We start from the raw sequence: 19,582 nt of genomic DNA, 5'->3' as shown, positions 1-19,582 counted from the left end.
TCTTGATCAAAGCTCGGGTCAATAGGATGAAAAGTGATGATTTTTCAGATGAAAATTGATGATTTTAGAAGTGTGACCTTGAGTTGGCCTTTGACCTTTTGACCTCAAAAATAGTTGGTTTCCCATTTAGTGACGATGTGCAAATGCTGTTCAATTTTCAAATCAATCGGATGAAAAGATGATTTTAGAAGTTTGACCTTGAGTTGGCCTTTGACTTTTGACCTCAAAAATAGTTAGTTTCCCTATTTAGTGCAGTGGTTCTTAACCTTTTTAAAGGCGCCGAACCCTATCGAAACCCACCGAACACTCGCGGAACCCTCAAATTTGACCAAAAAATTAAGAAGAATTGCATCTTAATGCGTTTTCTGTTCTTCTTTTCGGGAGGCGATCTGGGAAATGCGTGGTTTTGTTTTGGCAAGGGCCACCCTCAAATCATTTTCGCATGCAAGCCTGCTCCTTTTCTTTGTTTTAATGTCCACCAGTTTCGAAAACGCATGCTCGCAGAGATACATTGTAACGAACGGCGTGAGGATCTCAAGGGCAATTTTAGCGATGTGAGGATACCCTTCCATTTGGCGGCACCAAAACGTTGATAGCTTTGTTGTGCCGAAGAGTTGTTGTTGAATCTGGCTCTGCTGAAGTTCGATGATTTCGTCGAGGTATTGGTCGTTGACATCTGCCGTTGCAACGTCGAAAGTAAACGGCTGCCGCACCCATGCTGGGTATTGCTCTTGGTCGGGGAAGTAGCCGTCGAATGACTTTCCCAGCTCATCCAAGTGCGTGGCAATCGCTTGCTTCAGCTCCCCCGGTAAAACAGTGCCTCCAACTTCAGACTCATCTTCGACCCTGCTCACGCACTCATCCAGTAGCGAAAAGTTCGCGAAGTTGTCGTTCTCTGTTCGCCGCCTCCACGACGGTAACTTCTTTCGGAAAGCGCTCAGCTTTTCTTCAGATTCGATGACATTCACTCCACCGCCCTGTATCTGGCAATTGGGATGATTGAGTGTGTCGAAGATGTCAGCCAAGTACGCCAAGGCGAGGATGAACTCTGACTCTTGGAAGTGCTTTGCATGGCAATGCTGGTGTTCTCACAAAAACAGGGCTAATTCTACACGCAAGGCAAAAACACGGCTCACTACCTTCCCTCGTGATAACCATCGAACGTTAGAGTGGTAGAGAAGGACTTCAAATTCAGAGCCGATTTCATTGCACAGCTCATTGAAGATGCGATGATTCAGAGCACGGCTTCGCACGTAATTCACAGTTTCAACGACGATTTTCAGAACATTGGCCAGTTTTGGAGGCAGGGTTTTTGATGCCAGCGCGTGTCTGTGCATGAAGCAGTGCGTGACGATGATGTGTGGTGCATTGACCTTCACTAGCGCTCCAAAACCAGAGTTGCATCCCAACATGGCTGGAGCTCCATCCAAGCAAACTGCAAACACCATGTTCCACGAGAGGCCGTTGCTTCTGAAGAAGTCGTCCACAAGCTTCTTCACGTCGGCTGCCTTCGTCGTTGTTGTGAGAGGCTTGCAGAACAGAAAGTCTTCCTTGATCTCATCTCCTTTGACATAACACACAAATAGGATGAGCTGGCTCAAATTCGAAACTTCGGTGGTCTCATCGAGTTGAAGGCTGAATTTCGGTGGGCTCGCGACTAAATCTGCAACTACCTGGGCGAGGATGTCATCGCTCATGTCGTCAATTCTGCATCTGATGGTGTCATTTGAGAGTGGAACGAGAGACAACTTGTTTTCAGAAGCTTTTCCCAGCATGATGTTGGCCATCTTCAACGCGGCCGGTTTGATGAGTGTCTCGCCAACGGTGTGCGGTTTGCCCTGCTTTGCGATCAGGTATGCAACTTCATACGACACGGTGAGGATCTGTTTGTCAATTGGAACGAAGCCGAGAATGGGCAAGGTAGCACTTGCGTCAAATCGGACTCTCTTCAATTTGAATTCATCCAGCGTTGCGTCTTTGTACTGCCCCTCGCCGTGCAGTTTTTTGAAGTGTTCCCGTAGTTTTGCTGGTGCTAGGCTGGAGTTGCTCAACTTTACATCGCAAAGCATGCATTGAGGATGCTGACTTCCGTCCCGTTCCGTCAAACACGTGAACCCGTACCGCACGTAATCCTTCGACCACTTCCCTTTTTTGCTCGACATACTGCAAAAAAAAAAGAAGTAACAAACTGATCTTAATTGAGTTCAGGCAAATACTTATATGACAAAAATTTTAAAAGGAACGTGCTTCAATATAATCGGTACCCCTCTGAAAACTGAGAAATTTTAACGAAGAAAACATAACTTATAGTTACGATGACGGGATTTATTATCTACTCAACTCTTTGTCACCTTAAATCCCATTATAATATTACATAGAAAACTACGAATTGTTCGTTTTGAATTGTGACCAAAGGAGTTATATCACCTCCGCCTAATTTTCTGAGTAATTCAATCATATTTTATAATCACCATCCACTTTTGACTTTAATATAACTGAACCCGCCCTGCATATCCACAAACATTTCCAACTTACTTTTCAATTAATCAGTAACTCCAATGTATGGCGCGACCAATGACGCACGGCACACGGCAAGCTAATCGAGGCTATTCACTGGAATTTCCGAACACCTGCAAAGTCCAAAATCCAGTAAGTAAGTAAGCAAGTAAGCACCATCAACAGAATAATTAGCAAGTTGCTCATTGATTCAACTTACTACAGTCAGTGTGAAACAACTTATCTTAAACACAGACCAGAGAAACCATGAATGGGATGGGAATACAATTACAAATAACATTTCCATTCGTTCGTAACATACATAGCAAAATAATAATAATATTAATAATAAGCGTAATTACACATAGATTCAAAATTGATACAAAACGAAAAAAAAAAAAAAAAAAAATTGCATTGCGTTTCGGAGGACCTCCGCCGAACCCCTGAGACTGGCTCACTGATCCCCTGGGGTTCGGTCGAACCCAGGTTATGAACCACGGTTTTAGTGACTCAATGTGCAAATGCTGTTCAATTGGCAAGTCAATCGGATGAAAAGTGAGGGTTTTTCAGATGAAAATTGATGATTTTGGAAGTTTGACCAAGGATGGCAAAGTCAAGTCACTGTTAGATGTTTGTATTTTAAACGGATTTAAGTTCAGTACCATTGATTATACTGAGCAACAGGCCCAGCTTTCTTGATCTCTCGATGTGTCGATATGATCCATCCTGGTCACTCAATCATTCGACACTTTTTTTTTTGAGGACAAACGGACTCAGGGGGATTGAGGAGAACAGGTGAACAGAATGACTGACATACTGCATGCAGTACGTGAAGGGGAGTGGCAGGGCGGAACATGGATCTGGGGTCAGTAAGTGTAGAAAAGCTTCTGCATGGCAATGGGAGACCACATGAGATGGCGATGGTCAGCGGTCTTGAAGGACCAGAAGGAAGAAGAGGAGACAACGCAGACACTGAGACGGTTCCACAGATGAGAAAAGTGAAATGGCAGAATGGAGGTACGCTTTTAGCTTTGACTTGGGGAAGGTAACTATGCCTCGTTTGCACCACAAAATGGTATATTTCAGAGGGCTTAACCATCTTGAGTTCCAAGTGAGCAGGGACGACCATTCTACTTGTGGGTTGCGGCAGTCATGATTGTATAACCACACGTACGCATGATGAGCCATTGTATACCTGTTGCCAATTTTGGCGTTCACTTTATTGTAGTCCTTCACCTGCTTGTATGCAAAGTTCATTCTTCACAGAGTATCCTGACATTGTTTTGTGGAATGATGCATATCCTTGGAGAAGAGCTGCTCTGCAATGCGACTGAACATCTTTTAATTCCTTGAGAATATGCAGGCAGACCTGGCATCAGATTATTCTGCCCAATGTGATATGAATTCTTCAATATCAGAAGAGGACCATGGCGAGGGTCTCGCTGTGTCCACCATTGTGTCTTCCTCGTTTTAGAGTGGGCAGGAAGCATAATGACAAGGGGCTGGGAATATGGGAATATGATTATGTGATTAGACCAACAAGCTGTTCACCCGCTGGAATGAGAGATTGTAAAGCTTCCCACAGGAACATGTTGTCCTCGAGGCTGTCCCGTAACAATTCAAGGTGCAAATGAGGCAAAGGGTGTAGCTTTTTGGAAGGATGAATGTGACGTTGAGCAACTGACATGTGCAGAGTGAAGAGAGGGCAGGTCGAACAAGATTTGGAGGGAGGTGCTGATATAAATAAATAAATAAATAAATAACTTTGTTAAAAATGACTCCTTAAAAATGGCTTTAACAATTTGAGATCTTTTTTGACATAAAAGCATTCTTTCATAAAAACACATTCCAAGTAACTTGTTTGTTTTGGTATTATTTAATAGAACTGATAAGATTTTTGACATCATGAAATTTGATTGGCTGTGATACTTTTATATTTTATAATATTTTAAAAAGTTTTACAAAGAAATCACTTTCTTTGTAATTTGAACAAGCATTGTAAACAAATGCTTGAACATTGAGACTTTGTAGACTCCCCCACCACCACCGCTTACCGATGAGCCATTATCCTTCATGTTAAACTACGGTCCGTTGTTCTTTCTGTGTTGTTCCTTACCATGATAATGCCATCTCCAACTTCCTTTCCTCAGGACAAATCAAAACCTCCTTACTCGTATGCCCAACTGATTGTGCAAGCCATCACGCTTGCAACGGACAAGCAGCTCACTCTCAGTGGCATCTATGCACACATCACGAAGCACTACCCATACTATCGTACTGCTGATAAGGGATGGCAGGTGAGCCAATACGGACCTCATTACTGTCTGTTTTGTGTGTGTGTGTTGTGTGTGTGTGTGTGTGTGTGTTTTGTGTGTGTGTGTGCTCATGTGTTTGTGGGTCTGTTTTGAGAGTGTGTTGTGGGTGCGTCTGTGGGTGTGTTCGTGTTTGCCTGCTTGTATGTTTCTATGATTGTGTGTTTGTGCGTTTCCATGCTTATGTGTTTGTTTCCCTGCTTGTGTGTTTGTGTGTTTCCATGCTTGTTTCTTTGTGTATTTCCATGCTTGTGTGTTTCTCTGCTTGTGTGTTTACACATGCTTATGTGTTTATGCGTTTCCATGCTTGTGTGTTTGCTTGTTCCCATGCTTGTGTGTTTGTGTGTTTGTGTGTTTCCATGCGTGTGTGTTTGCTTGTTTCCATGATTGTGTGTTTGTGTGTTTCCATGCTTGTGTGTTTGTGTGTTTGCTTGTTTCCATGCCTGTGTGTTTGTGTGTTTCTATGCTTGTGTGTTTGCTTGTTTCCATGCTTGTGTGTTTGTGCGTTTCCATGCTTGTGTGTTTGTGTGTTTCTATGCTTGTGTGTTTCTATGCTTGTGTGTTTGTGTGTTTCTATGTTTTTGTGTTTGTGTTGCTATGCTTGTGTGTTTGTGTGTTTCTATACTTGTGTGTTTGTGTGTTTCTCTGCTTGTGTGTTTGTGTGTTTCTCTGCTTGTGTGTTTCTCTGCTTGTGTGTTTCTCTGCTTGTGTGTTTCTCTGCTTGTATGTTTATATGCTTGTGTGTTTGTGTGTTTCCATGCTTGTGTGTGTTTGTGTGTTTCCATGCTTGTGTGTTTGTGTGTTTCCATGCTTGTGTGTTTGTGTGTTTGTATGTTTCCATGCTTGTGTGTTTGTTTGTTTCAATATTTGTGTGTTTCCACGCTTGTGTGCTTGTTTGTTTCCATATTTGTGTGTTTCCATGCTTGTGTTTCTGTGTTTCCATGTTTGTGTGTTTGCTTGTTTCCATGCTTGTGTGTTTGTGTGTTCCCATGCTTGTGTGTTTGTGTGTTTCTATGCTTGTGTGTTTGTGTGTTTCCATGCTTGTGTGTTTGTGTGTTTCCATGCTTGTGTGTTTGTTTGTTCCCATATTTGTGTGTTTGTGTGTTTCCATGCTTGTGTGTTTGTATGTTTCCATGCTTGTGTGTTTGTTTGTTTCAATATTTGTGTGTTTCCACGCTTGTGTGCTTGTTTGTTTCCATGTTTGTGTGTTTCCATGCTTGTGTGTTTGTGTGTTTGCTTGTTTCCATGCTTGTGTGTTTCTGTGTTTCCATGTTTGTGTGTTTGCTTGTTTCCATGCTTGTGTGTTTGTGTGTTTCCATGCTTGTGTGTTTGTGTGTTTCTATGCTTGTGTGTTTGTGTGTTTCCATGCTTGTGTGTTTGTGTGTTTCCATGCTTGTGTGTTTGTTTGTTTCCATATTTGTGTGTTTGTGTGTTTCCATGCTTGTGTGTTTGTATGTTTCCATGCTTGTGTGTTTGTTTGTTTCAATATTTGTGTGTTTCCACGCTTGTGTGCTTGTTTGTTTCCATATTTGTGTGTTTCCATGCTTGTGTGTTTGTTTGTTTCCATATTTGTGTGTTTGTGTGTTTCCATGCTTGTGTGTTTGTGTGTTTGTATTGTTACGGACACGACTTATTAGGATGTTATGAAGGGCCGAGCGGAATGGCCGCCGTGTTCGCACAGTTTACCCGATTCCACTCGAACGTTGACTAAGTCGCGCTATGCTAAATCAATGATGGAAAGGACACAACGGCTGGGTTAAATGACACGACACCAGGGGTACAGTTCTCAAGACCTCCGGAGGAGGATATAATATGGGTTATGCAGAACGTTTAGACTACACGGCACAGAGGTACAGCACAGAAAGATGGGCACTTAGACACGGTCTTATCTTAGCCCCGACAGACCACAGACAAACGGGACAAGACTGACTCACACAGGGATTGATGGCTGGGAAGGACAGGCAGTCGATTGCTCAAGGTGCACCTTGGCTCAGGGGCAGAATCGACCCGGTCCGGTCCAAAGATGCGGGTAGGTATCGTCGCGCTGGAGGTGGCGTCCGTTTCTCTTCAAGCTGAGGCGCATCTGACGTCACCTCCGTCTTCCTGCGCATGTCCAGCGGGGAGTGACACGCCCTCGGCTCGTTAGCTCCGCCCCAGATGGAATCTGTCCGCCGCTTCTTATTGGGTGCGGGGGGTTACCGGGCTCCGCCCTTGACGAGGAGCTGACGGCGAGCCCCTGCGTGGTAACCCCGTCGGAGCACATGGTCAATGGCGGCTAACCAAGCCGGAGTGAGGACGCGCACTCCCCGCGCCGCCGCCGCGCCGCCGCCGCTGTTGTTGTTGTTGGTGTTGTTGTTCCATGAGGAAGAGATGCGGGGAGGTATTGGGAGGTCCTAAACTTACTAATGGTGCCATACAATCACATTCTGGTGCAACGAAGAGTCAGAATTAATGGAAACGAGTCCTTAACTGACACAGACTAAGAATAACTAGCAAGATGTCCTATAGTTGTCTACGTGAGATGCGGTGAACCTGGGCACGACATTTAATGGGGGAAAAAGGGGAAGGTCGGGGCTACAGAGTGTTGTTTACAGACAATGGGACTAGGGAATGGGGGATTGGGGATAGTTGGGGAATATTGGGGAAATAGGGGAATATTTACAAGCGGATATGGATGGAGGCCAAATCCCATATCCGCAACATTGCACCCTGCTCTACCTCGGGGCGTCCCGACCCGATAAATTTTTACCTACGTTAGTGTGGCACTCAGATGTAGTTCCCTCTACTATTAACTCAACCCTGAGTGCGACAGTTTTACAGATGTTCACAAATGAGTAAATATGTCCCCCTGCGACGTTGCACCCTTCTCCTCACCGAAACACACCCACAGGATAACCGAATCGCGGAAAGAATCCTCAAACTAAACATACAGCCGGTAGGGAGCATTATTTACACAAGACTACACTGATATTTACACTACGATCCAGGACCTGTTCTTTGAGGAACACATGCAGATGTTATGCATAGAGAGAGCACGCATGCCAGCATCGATACACCAACCCACGAGTGCTCTGTGGCCTTACGGCCTTTAATAATGTGCAGAGCACCCCATCCAAGCACCAAAAGCACCACCCCATAACACAGTCAGCACCATCCGGTGCACCAATAAAATGTTCAACGTCACCGGTGGTGTCGCAGCCGGCCGATGTTCTGCCGCTGGTCTTGCCTTGGAGCCCACTTGGTGTTCTGGCTTCCTTCAAAAATAAAGAAAGGCGCCAACCGCGTCCATTTCTAAATTGTGGCCGTCAGGGGGGCCAACTATTAGTGGTTCACCTGTATGGCATAGGTGCCACGTTGACCCATAGGTCCATCAACGGGTGGTGCTTGCCCGCAAAAGAACTGCGGTCCATGGTGGGCGGCCACAAACATTGCGGTCCATATGGTGTATCGATCCAGGCAGCAAGCAGCGAAAGTACAGGCCCACAACTGCGGAGCCAGCACCTCTCTCTCCTCTCTCTCTGCCCCAAAGCCAGATCCTCGTAGGTGGGAGACAAAAGAAGAAGACAAGTGAGTAAGGTGGTAAGGGCGCAAAAGTGCACGCAATACAAGGTGATGCACACTGGGGGCACATGGGAACCAGGTGAGACAGGTACGTTCCTACCGTACGCCCCCCCCCCCCACCAGGTAACCTACATTGCCCCTCCCTTACCCCTTACTGTATCCACAAAACACAACACTACCCATAAACATCTACTTTACAAATCAACAAACGTCCCTACTGTCTTCCCCGTTCCTCTCATAAACCAAATTCGTCTTCTCTCCCTCCTAACCAATCAAATTTGCTATCTCCAACTCTCATCAAAATTTGCCATCTCCAACTCAACATCAAAATTTGCCATCACCAATTCATCATCAGTCCCTCCTAAGGAGGGAGAGATGGAATCACCCCAATGTCTCATCCACGTCGTGATGCATCTCACCAATCCACACAGCAATTCTCATTTCCTGCACACAGAACAAAGAAAACACAGGTGTGGAGTCATCATCATCACCTCAGGTAAGTGGCTGCGTATGGTGCGACAGGTTCATCAATCCTAACTATTTCCTAAATGACTTTAACAACTTTACATTACCCGGGGTCTTTCTCCTGCCAAACCATTGGCCCTCTTACACTATGGGTTCTAAAAAACCAATTCCCATTGGCCAAACTGTGGTGCTTTTCAATTTGGGGTCTCACTCCCCCGATTCATCTCCCGGTGCCCTCGCACAATTTCTGGGCTGTGACGTGTAGCTCTCCCAGCAGGTCTACCCACCTGCACACCTCCACCACTGTAGTTGCCACCCGAGCTTACCTGCTCCTCACCCTAACCTAACTAACTGGGGAAGGCCCTCTCGCACTCTCACCCCCTCAGTGCCCTCTCTGGCACTGGGCTGCCCGATCCACACCCGGGATCCTCAGGCACCCACCGACACTAACGGCTCCCAGAGCCCACCTGCGGCCTCACCTGGCCGACATCCTCACAGTGGTGGAGTGCCCAAACCAACTACACACACTAACAGGCTACACGCCCAGCCATTTCCACAACACTAATGCACCCATCCACAATACCATTCTGCAACCGCACCACAAATGCCAATATCCAACCACAATTTACCTATACCTTCTAACTATTCTTTAAACTACCCTCCCCGGGTACTCGTGAAAAGGGGTCCACTCTTTCCCCATCCACACCTTCGCACCATGCACACCACTCCGTACCACTTACTCCAACTCTCTCCACACCACCTTTACTTGCACACCTGTGCTCTCACACCTGGTGCCACCTGCACCCTTCTCTCCCCAAGCGCATTCGCGCTGATCCACAACACTCACTACTCATACACTGCTCCACACACCTGTGGTGTTCTCACACAGCATCATCTCATCTAACTACTCCCCTCTGAAACTTGCGCTTCCCAGTCGTCCCTTTAAACTATTGCGCTCCCTCGTCATTATAATCCACACTAATCTACCTGCGTCCCCACTACAGGTATCATTGTCACTAACTAAACTTAACGTTACCTAATGTCATCTTCTAGGGCCCTATCAATATAACCTAACCCACCCGGGCTAGTTTTCACTGCCATACACCCCATAAGCTATAGCGCATTTGCCCCACATGGGAAGGGTGGCAGGGATGCCACCCTTACCCACCGGGCCCATCGCTCATCAATCCCCCAGTCCTCTAGCACTAATAAGCCCCCCTTATTCAGAGGTACTGGGTCCCGCCTCGGCATCTAAAGCCGAGGCAATCCACGGGGGCGCCTGCTCGCCGGTGTAAGGCCTTATCCGGTCGGCGTGGACGATCCGAGGGAGGGCTCGTGGCCCCATTTTGATCTTAATGACCACGTCACAGATTTGCGACAGGACGACTCCTGGGCCTTGCCAGGGGGAGGTGAGTTTTGGGCACCTTCCCTTCCGCCTCCGGGGATTAAAGAACCAAATCTTCATCCCCGGAGCGTATTGACTCCCCTGGCTCCGGTCGTCGTACCTGCGCTTCATCTTTTCCCCCGCCAGATGGAGTTGGCGGCGGGCGAAGGCATGGACTAGCTCCATGCCTTCCTCTAGGTGACGTGCGTACCCCTCCCTCGGCGGGTTAACCACTGTGTCTGGCACGGGACCGCATAGCAAGTCGGCGGGAGCCCGTAACTCCCGCCCATACATAAGCAACGCTGGACTGCATGCGGTGGCCCCGTGCTGGCTGGTTCGGTAGGCCATGAGCAAATAAGGGAGATGTTCGTCCCAGTCATCCTGACGGGTGGCGGTGAACAGTGCCAGTTGTTGGATTAAAGTTCGGTTGAATCTTTCCACCATCCCGTCAGATTGAGGTCTTAAAGGCGTTGTTCTGGTTTTCCGAATTGACAGGAGACTGCACACATCTTTTAGCAATTTGCTCTCAAAATTTCGTCCCTGGTCGGTGTGCAACTCCTGTGGAATCCCATGCCGGCACACAAATCCTTCCACGAAGGCCTGCGCTACCACCCCTGCTTCTTGGTTGGGGAGGGCGTAGGCCTCTGGCCACTTGGTGAAGTAGTCCATCACAACGAGGATGTACTTATTACCTAGGCGGGTGCGGGGTAGTGGGCCTAGGATATCCATGGCCACCCGCTCTAGGGGGGCCCCCACCTGGTGTAATTGAAGGGGGGCCCTCATCCTCCGTGCTGGTCCCTTTTTGGCAGTACAGGCGTCGCATCTCCGACACCAGTCCTGTATGTCGCGCCCCATATTCACCCAATAAAACCTCCGGCGTACCTGCGATGTCGTCTTTGTCCTGCCCAAATGGCCGCCGGGGCGGGTACCATGCACCTGTTGCAATATATCGGTCTTAAATTTATTTGGGACTACCACCAGCCAGGAAGTTTTATCAGAGGGAACCTCCACCCACTTGCGATACAAGATGTTATCCTTCAATTCCAGGGTTTTCCACTGAGCCCAATATGCCTTGGTCTGCGCCCCGAGGGGGGTGACCTCTTCCCCCTTTGGTCTTTGCCCCAATTTGACCCAATTGAACACTGGCCCCAGGACAGGATCCTCCTGCTGGGCCGTGCTCCATGCCAAAGTTCCGAATTCCTCATCTGCGGTTAGTGGCAAAATTGGCCCTCTCACCCGGGTTGCCCGGACAACGAGGGTCGGGTCCGAATCGCCCAATTGTTCCCTCTCCTCGTGTCTCGCACAAAATTTGCAGTTTTCCCCCAGCCAAGGACGCCGGGAGAGTGCGTCCGCATTACCATGGGCCTTCCCGGCCCTATGGGCCACATCAAAATCGTACTGCTGCAACTTTTCCAACCACCTTGCAATTTGGCCCTCTGGTTCCTTGAACCGAAGGAGCCATTGCAAGGAGGAATGGTCAGTTCTAACCAAAAATTTCCGCCCGTACAAGTACGGGTGGAAATGGTTCATGGCAGCCAGCATAGCCAATAACTCTTTGCGAGTGACGCAATAATTTCGCTCGGGCCTACTTAAGGCCCGACTATAATAACCAATCACTCTCTCCACGCCCTCCTGTGTCTGAGACAAAACTGCGCCCAATCCTTCCTGGCTCGCATCCGTGTCCAGGGTAAATGCCCCGTTGCTAGTGGGGTAAGCTAGAAGGGGTGCGGATGTTAGACACCCCTTCAATTTTTGGAAGGCCTCGTGGCACTCCCGTGTCCAATTAAATCGCGTCCCCTTCTCCGTAAGCCGGTGGAGGGGACGGGCCAACTCCGCAAATTTCACCACAAAGCGCCGGTAGTAGGAGCAGAGTCCCAAAAATCCCCGCACCTCTTTGATGGTACGTGGTGCGGGCCACTCCTCTACCGCTTTAATTTTGTCTGGGTCCGTTTTTACCCCCTCGCAACCAATGACGTGGCCTAAATAGGCCACCTCCTTGGCAAACAAGGTGCACTTGCTCGGGTTCAGCTTCAACCCTGCCTGTCTGAGGCACCCGAACACCTGGTCCAAATTAGCTACTGCCTGGGGGAACGTTTTGGCATGTACTAGGACGTCATCCAGGTACACCAGGCATGATTGCCACGGCATGCCGCCTAGTACATGCTCCATCAATCTTTCAAAGGTGGCGGGGGCGTTACACAAACCAAACGGCATCACAGTAAACTGATACAGTCCCTTACCTGTGGAGAATGCCGTTTTCTCCTTCCCTGCCCTATCCATCTCCACCTGCCAATACCCACTCTTGAGGTCCAAAGTTGAGAACCAATTTGAGCCCGCAACGGCATCGAGGGTGTCATCAATCCTTGGCAGGGGATACGAGTCCTTGAGTGTCACGTTGTTTAGCTGGCGATAGTCCACGCAGAACCGCGTGGTCCCATCCTTCTTTTTGACCAGCACAACAGGTGACATCCAAGGACTTCCCGAGGGCTCGATCACGCCTGCGTCGAGCATTTTTTCAACCTGCTCGTCAGCTTCCGCCCTCTTGCTCCAAGGGAGCCGTCGGGCGGCCTGACGAATAGGCCGGGCCTCACCGGTGTGGATCTGATGTTTCACCAGGCCCGTACGTCCAATATCCTCGGTGGACAGGGAGAAGAGGTCCAAATGGGACCCAACCAGTTTGTGTAAGGCCTCCCTCTGGGTACCTCCCAACTCTACGCTACTACGATTTACCATCTCGCAAATGGGATCGGGCCAATTCCTACTTCTTATTGAAGGCTCCCCCCGGGGCCGGCTCGGCTGGACGTTCTCGCCCCTCACTGTCGCGACTTCCTCCACTGGGGTGCAGCCAGCTACCCTCGTGCCCCTTACTATAGTGCGTGGTTCTGTACTTATATTTATTACTCGGACGGCCACTACCGGTCCGTCCGTTTTTACAAGGGTGCGGCCCACGATTAAACCCGGTATGGACTGCGCTGCCACCGGTTCGACCAGGCCGCAGGACTCCTGCCATGTTGGGCGAGCTGCCCACCGGGCCGGCACTATCGCCTCGGCCCTTGGGGGAATGGTCACGGCCTCGGAAGCCTCCAGCTCCGCTCTCTCGGCCGTGCTCACTCCCCCTAACGGCAGCTCTTCTACTCCCACCTGCAGGATCCCCCGGCACAAGTCGATTTTACAACCGCTGGCAGTCAACAAATCCAACCCTATTAAACATGGGTCGCACACCTCCGCCACCCAAACATCTATCTCCCTCCTTACCGACCCTAACTTGAGGGTCACAGAACCACGCCCTATGATCGGGGCCGTTACCCCGGTAGCAAGTTGCAAACTATAATTTTGCAGGCGCTGGATCTTATCCCAGCCACCTGCGCTCGAATCAAGGACCACAGGGCTGATGATCGTGGCGCTAGCTCCTGTGTCCACTACGGCGTCTACCCCCACGCCGGCAATTTTGCATCTGATTGTCAGGCTACCGGTTCCAATCTGGCCACAATAAATGACCTGTCGCGTCAATGAGGGCTCTCCTCCATCCTCTTCTGCCGAACACCGCCCTACGTGCCCGACACCTTCTAGTTTCCCGGGGTCTGGCGGGGGGGTGTCTGGGGTCGGCTAACCCGCTCCCCCCTGGGTGGAGTTGAGGACCTCAACCGCCCGGGATCATCCCGGCGCGTGGCTCGACAGTGCCGCGCCAGGTGACCCAGACGGTTGCAAGTATAGCACCTCACCTGATAAGGTGCTTGTCTCCGGAATTCCAAATTTCCCCCCCTGTAGGTCCGAATTGGATTACCCGCTCGTGGTCCACCGCGGGCCACCTCCGGGGCCGCCTGCCATGGTCCAGGTCCCGCCAGGCGCTGGTCCACCAGCCTCCGGACCATGCCCGCCAGGTCAGGACTCACGTCGGGGGTGGGCCCCCTTAGGGGTCCGCCCTCCATCGGGGGTCCCACCTGGCGGACCGCCATTGCGAGACGCTCGCTCCCCCGGGCCAGGGGCCTCGCTGCTTCCCAACGGGCCGCAGCGTCAGCCGCCTGGCTCAGAGTCTGCGGGCGCCACATGGCGAGCTGTTGCCGGAGCTCAATATCCGGGAGGGCCTGGATAAAATGGTCCAGCGCCAGGCTTTCCCGGGAATCCGCTGCCATGCTAGCATGTGCGATCCCCACTGCGCGGCGAATGTCGTGGGCAAGTTCCCCGATGGCTTCCTGGGGCTTGCGTTTTCGCAGCGCTAGCTGAGCTTTAACAAGCTCGCTCTGCTGTTCAATGCCGAATCTATTAATTAGGGCGTCGCGGAGGGCTGGCAGGGTGAGAGCACCCGCTGGTAATGCCGTCAGCACCTCCGCCGCCGCGCCGCGCAATGCGGCCACCAGGTGTACTCCACCTTCGTCCTCACCCCAACCGTTGCCCTTACACACACAGTCAAACTGCGCCAGGTACGCGCGTAGATCACTCTTGCCGTCATACGGCGCGAGTGGGACCTTGTGGGACCACCTCGTATGCGAGTCGTTGCCTGCCTGCTGGACCCCGTGCGTCGCCCCTTGCGGGGTCAGCGCGGGGCCGAACCTGCCGGGCCCCCACAGTACATTACCCCCAAGGGGCTCTCGTGCCTCCCCTGTCCCTCTAACAACTACCCCTGTTGGTGTCGATGCATGGGTCACACTTCCGCAACCCGCTACCCATTCCATACCACCACAACCTTGCTCACCCACACCTTGCACCTCTCGTTCCATACCCTCCGGACCAGCCATACACCTCACTCTTGGCCTCTCACGAACATCCGGGTCTATCTCGACCCCCAAGCTTATTAAATCACCTGGCGCATCATACGCACGACCATATTGGTCACCACTTACACCGGGTCCTCTTTCTCTTCGCTTCTCCTCCATCACCTGCGAATCCCTCATCCGGTTAATGAGCACATCATCACGATCCGAACACAGACTTTGGACCAATTCTTTTACTTCCTCCTTTATCTCTTTCTTATCCTCTCTCCGTCGCTTCTTAATTTCGCTCACCCCTTCTTCCACTTCTTCTAATTTCTGCTTCACCTCCTTCATCTCCTCGTGCGCCCCTTTAAGTTCTTCCTCTAACTCCACTTTATTTTTTTCTATGTGCTCCCGCACCTCCCGCTCTTTAACCTCCATCACCTCTACCACCTTGTCCATTTTCCTCGTCAGGTCCTCATGTACCGTCTGACACTCTTTTTTAATTACCCCTACGTCCTTTTTCATCTCCTTCTGTGTCGATTTTAAACCCTCTATTACCGCTGTGTTCTTCTTTACCTGGTCCCCCAACTCCTTTTGTCCCACTGTGTTGTTCTACTCCCAGCGTCAACTCCTCTATACCACCTTGCAATTTTACAGTCCCCTTTCTCACCTCTTTCTCCATGCGCTCCTTACAGTGCCTCACCTCCTCGCGCACTCCTCCGACCTCCTCACTCACCCCTCTTCTGATCTCTTCTCCCATCACTTGCATCTCCTGCCCAGATGCCACCCTCATCTGCTCCATTTCCTCCCTGTGAGCATCCAGTTTAGTTTCTACCCCCATTCTGACCCCTCTATCTGCTGCCCCATTTGTTTAACTTCCCTTTCCGCTTGGTCCCTCATGTACCTCAATTTGCCTTCCATACTGTTTTCTAACCCCTCTAACCCATTTTTCACTCCCTCTATCTGATTGTCTAACCCCTCTAATTTCTTGTCTAATCCCTCACCGGTACCCCTCGCTTCGTCCCTCATTACCCCCATTTGGTTTCCCATTACCCCCATTGCTCACTCTGCAGTTTGAGGGACGCCTGCATTTGCGCCATAAATTGCTCCATGAGGGCCTGCATTTGGGCCATCCCTTCCACTTGTGCAGCGGGTGCGGCCGCCGTAGCTATGTGCGAGGCGCCATTTTGCGCGCCCGCAACCTCGTGCGCAAGGACGCCATTTTGCGACCCTGCTACCCTCACTGCTTCGCTCTCCTCATGTCCCTCAATCTGGTCCTGGATCGACCCTGCCTCACTCTCCTCTACCGGAACCCAGCCGTCTTGGTCTGCCATAGCGCGACTTTCAAAATTCGGGTTTTTTTTTTTTTTTGTAAAACACAATCAAATTTCGCCGTTATAATTTCGAGCGCGTGAAACGCGCTCCGGGACCGATCCCACTTCCCGACACCAATTGTTACGGACACGACTTATTAGGATGTTATGAAGGGCCGAGCGGAATGGCCGCCGTGTTCGCACAGTTTACCCGATTCCACTCGAACGTTGACTAAGTCGCGCTATGCTAAATCAATGATGGAAAGGACACAACGGCTGGGTTAAATGACACGACACCAGGGGTACAGTTCTCAAGACCTCCGGAGGAGGATATAATATGGGTTATGCAGAACGTTTAGATTACACGGCACAGAGGTACAGCACAGAAAGATGGGCACTTAGACACGGTCTTATCTTAGCCCCGACAGACCACAGACAAACGGGACAAGACTGACTCACACAGGGATTGATGGCTGGGAAGGACAGGCAGTCGATTGCTCAAGGTGCACCTTGGCTCAGGGGCAGAATCGACCCGGTCCGGTCCAAAGATGCGGGTAGGTATCGTCGCGCTGGAGGTGGCGTCCGTTTCTCTTCAAGCTGAGGCGCATCTGACGTCACCTCCGTCTTCCTGCGCATGTCCAGCGGGGAGTGACACGCCCTCGGCTCGTTAGCTCCGCCCCAGATGGAATCTGTCCGCCGCTTCTTATTGGGTGCGGGGGGTTACCGGGCTCCGCCCTTGACGAGGAGCTGACGGCGAGCCCCTGCGTGGTAACCCCGTCGGAGCACATGGTCAATGGCGGCTAACCAAGCCGGAGTGAGGACGCGCACTCCCCGCGCCGCCGCCGCGCCGCCGCCGCTGTTGTTGTTGTTGGTGTTGTTGTTCCATGAGGAAGAGATGCGGGGAGGTATTGGGAGGTCCTAAACTTACTAATGGTGCCATACAATCACATTCTGGTGCAACGAAGAGTCAGAATTAATGGAAACGAGTCCTTAACTGACACAGACTAAGAATAACTAGCAAGATGTCCTATAGTTGTCTACGTGAGATGCGGTGAACCTGGGCACGACATTTAATGGGGGAAAAAGGGGAAGGTCGGGGCTACAGAGTGTTGTTTACAGACAATGGGACTAGGGAATGGGGGATTGGGGATAGTTGGGGAATATTGGGGAAATAGGGGAATATTTACAAGCGGATATGGATAGAGGCCAAATCCCATATCCGCAACATTGCACCCTTCTCTACCTCGGGGCGTCCCGACCCGATAAATTTTTACCTACGTTAGTGTGGCACTCAGATGTAGTTCCCTCTACTATTAACTCAACCCTGAGTGCGACAGTTTTACAGATGTTCACAAATGAGTAAATATGTCCCCCTGCGACGTTGCACCCTTCTCCTCACCGAAACACACCCACAGGATAACCGAATCGTGGAAAGAATCCTCAAACTAAACATACAGCCGGTAGGGAGCATTATTTACACAAGACTACACTGATATTTACACTACGATCCAGGACCTGTTCTTTGAGGAACACATGCAGATGTTATGCATAGAGAGAGCACGCATGCCAGCATCGATACACCAACCCACGAGTGCTCTGTGGCCTTACGGCCTTTAATAATGTGCAGAGCACCCCATCCAAGCACCAAAAGCACCACCCCATAACACAGTCAGCACCATCCGGTGCACCAATAAAATGTTCAACGTCACCGGTGGTGTCGCAGCCGGCCGATGTTCTGCCGCTGGTCTTGCCTTGGAGCCCACTTGGTGTTCTGGCTTCCTTCAAAAATAAAGAAAGGCGCCAACCGCGTCCATTTCTAAATTGTGGCCGTCAGGGGGGCCAACTATTAGTGGTTCACCTGTATGGCATAGGTGCCACGTTGACCCATAGGTCCATCAACGGGTGGTGCTTGCCCGCAAAAGAACTGCGGTCCATGGTGGGCGGCCACAAACATTGCGGTCCATATGGTGTATCGATCCAGGCAGCAAGCAGCGAAAGTACAGGCCCACAACTGCGGAGCCAGCACCTCTCTCTCCTCTCTCTCTGCCCCAAAGCCAGATCCTCGTAGGTGGGAGACAAAAGAAGAAGACAAGTGAGTAAGGTGGTAAGGGCGCAAAAGTGCACGCAATACAAGGTGATGCACACTGGGGGCACATGGGAACCAGGTGAGACAGGTACGTTCCTACCGTACGCCCCCCCCCCCCCCACCAGGTAACCTACATTGCCCCTCCCTTACCCCTTACTGTATCCACAAAACACAACACTACCCATAAACATCTACTTTACAAATCAACAAACGTCCCTACTGTCTTCCCCGTTCCTCTCATAAACCAAATTCGTCTTCTCTCCCTCCTAACCAATCAAATTTGCTATCTCCAACTCTCATCAAAATTTGCCATCTCCAACTCAACATCAAAATTTGCCATCACCAATTCATCATCAGTCCCTCCTAAGGAGGGAGAGATGGAATCACCCCAATGTCTCATCCACGTCGTGATGCATCTCACCAATCCACACAGCAATTCTCATTTCCTGCACACAGAACAAAGAAAACACAGGTGTGGAGTCATCATCATCACCTCAGGTAAGTGGCTGCGTATGGTGCGACAGGTTCATCAATCCTAACTATTTCCTAAATGACTTTAACAACTTTACATTACCCGGGGTCTTTCTCCTGCCAAACCATTGGCCCTCTTACACTATGGGTTCTAAAAAACCAATTCCCATTGGCCAAACTGTGGTGCTTTTCAATTTGGGGTCTCACTCCCCCGATTCATCTCCCGGTGCCCTCGCACAATTTCTGGGCTGTGACGTGTAGCTCTCCCAGCAGGTCTACCCACCTGCACACCTCCACCACTGTAGTTGCCACCCGAGCTTACCTGCTCCTCACCCTAACCTAACTAACTGGGGAAGGCCCTCTCGCACTCTCACCCCCTCAGTGCCCTCTCTGGCACTGGGCTGCCCGATCCACACCCGGGATCCTCAGGCACCCACCGACACTAACGGCTCCCAGAGCCCACCTGCGGCCTCACCTGGCCGACATCCTCACAGTGGTGGAGTGCCCAAACCAACTACACACACTAACAGGCTACACGCCCAGCCATTTCCACAACACTAATGCACCCATCCACAATACCATTCTGCAACCGCACCACAAATGCCAATATCCAACCACAATTTACCTATACCTTCTAACTATTCTTTAAACTACCCTCCCCGGGTACTCGTGAAAAGGGGTCCACTCTTTCCCCATCCACACCTTCGCACCATGCACACCACTCCGTACCACTTACTCCAACTCTCTCCACACCACCTTTACTTGCACACCTGTGCTCTCACACCTGGTGCCACCTGCAC

General features: G+C 50.5%; 1 protein-coding gene across 2 annotated transcripts in view; it reads left to right on the top strand.

The window, feature by feature from the left end:
• Positions 1–19,582, top strand: part of LOC137422991 (forkhead box protein K2) — a 141,518-nt gene that overhangs the window by 82,578 nt on the left and 39,358 nt on the right. For both annotated transcript variants that reach the window (XM_068109729.2, XM_078774805.1), the window contains one exon: positions 4,647–4,793. In XM_068109729.2, the coding sequence (XP_067965830.2) occupies positions 4,647–4,793 (147 nt within the window). The remainder of the gene's footprint in view (positions 1–4,646; positions 4,794–19,582) is intronic.

The sequence above is a fragment of the Myxine glutinosa genome, chromosome 3 (assembly GCF_964187855.1).
Source record: "Myxine glutinosa chromosome 3, kmMyxGlut1.1, whole genome shotgun sequence".
Lineage (NCBI taxonomy): Eukaryota > Metazoa > Chordata > Myxini > Myxiniformes > Myxinidae > Myxine > Myxine glutinosa.
The sequence above is the reverse complement of the archived record's forward strand: the minus strand, read 5'-3'. Positions and strand labels throughout refer to the sequence as shown.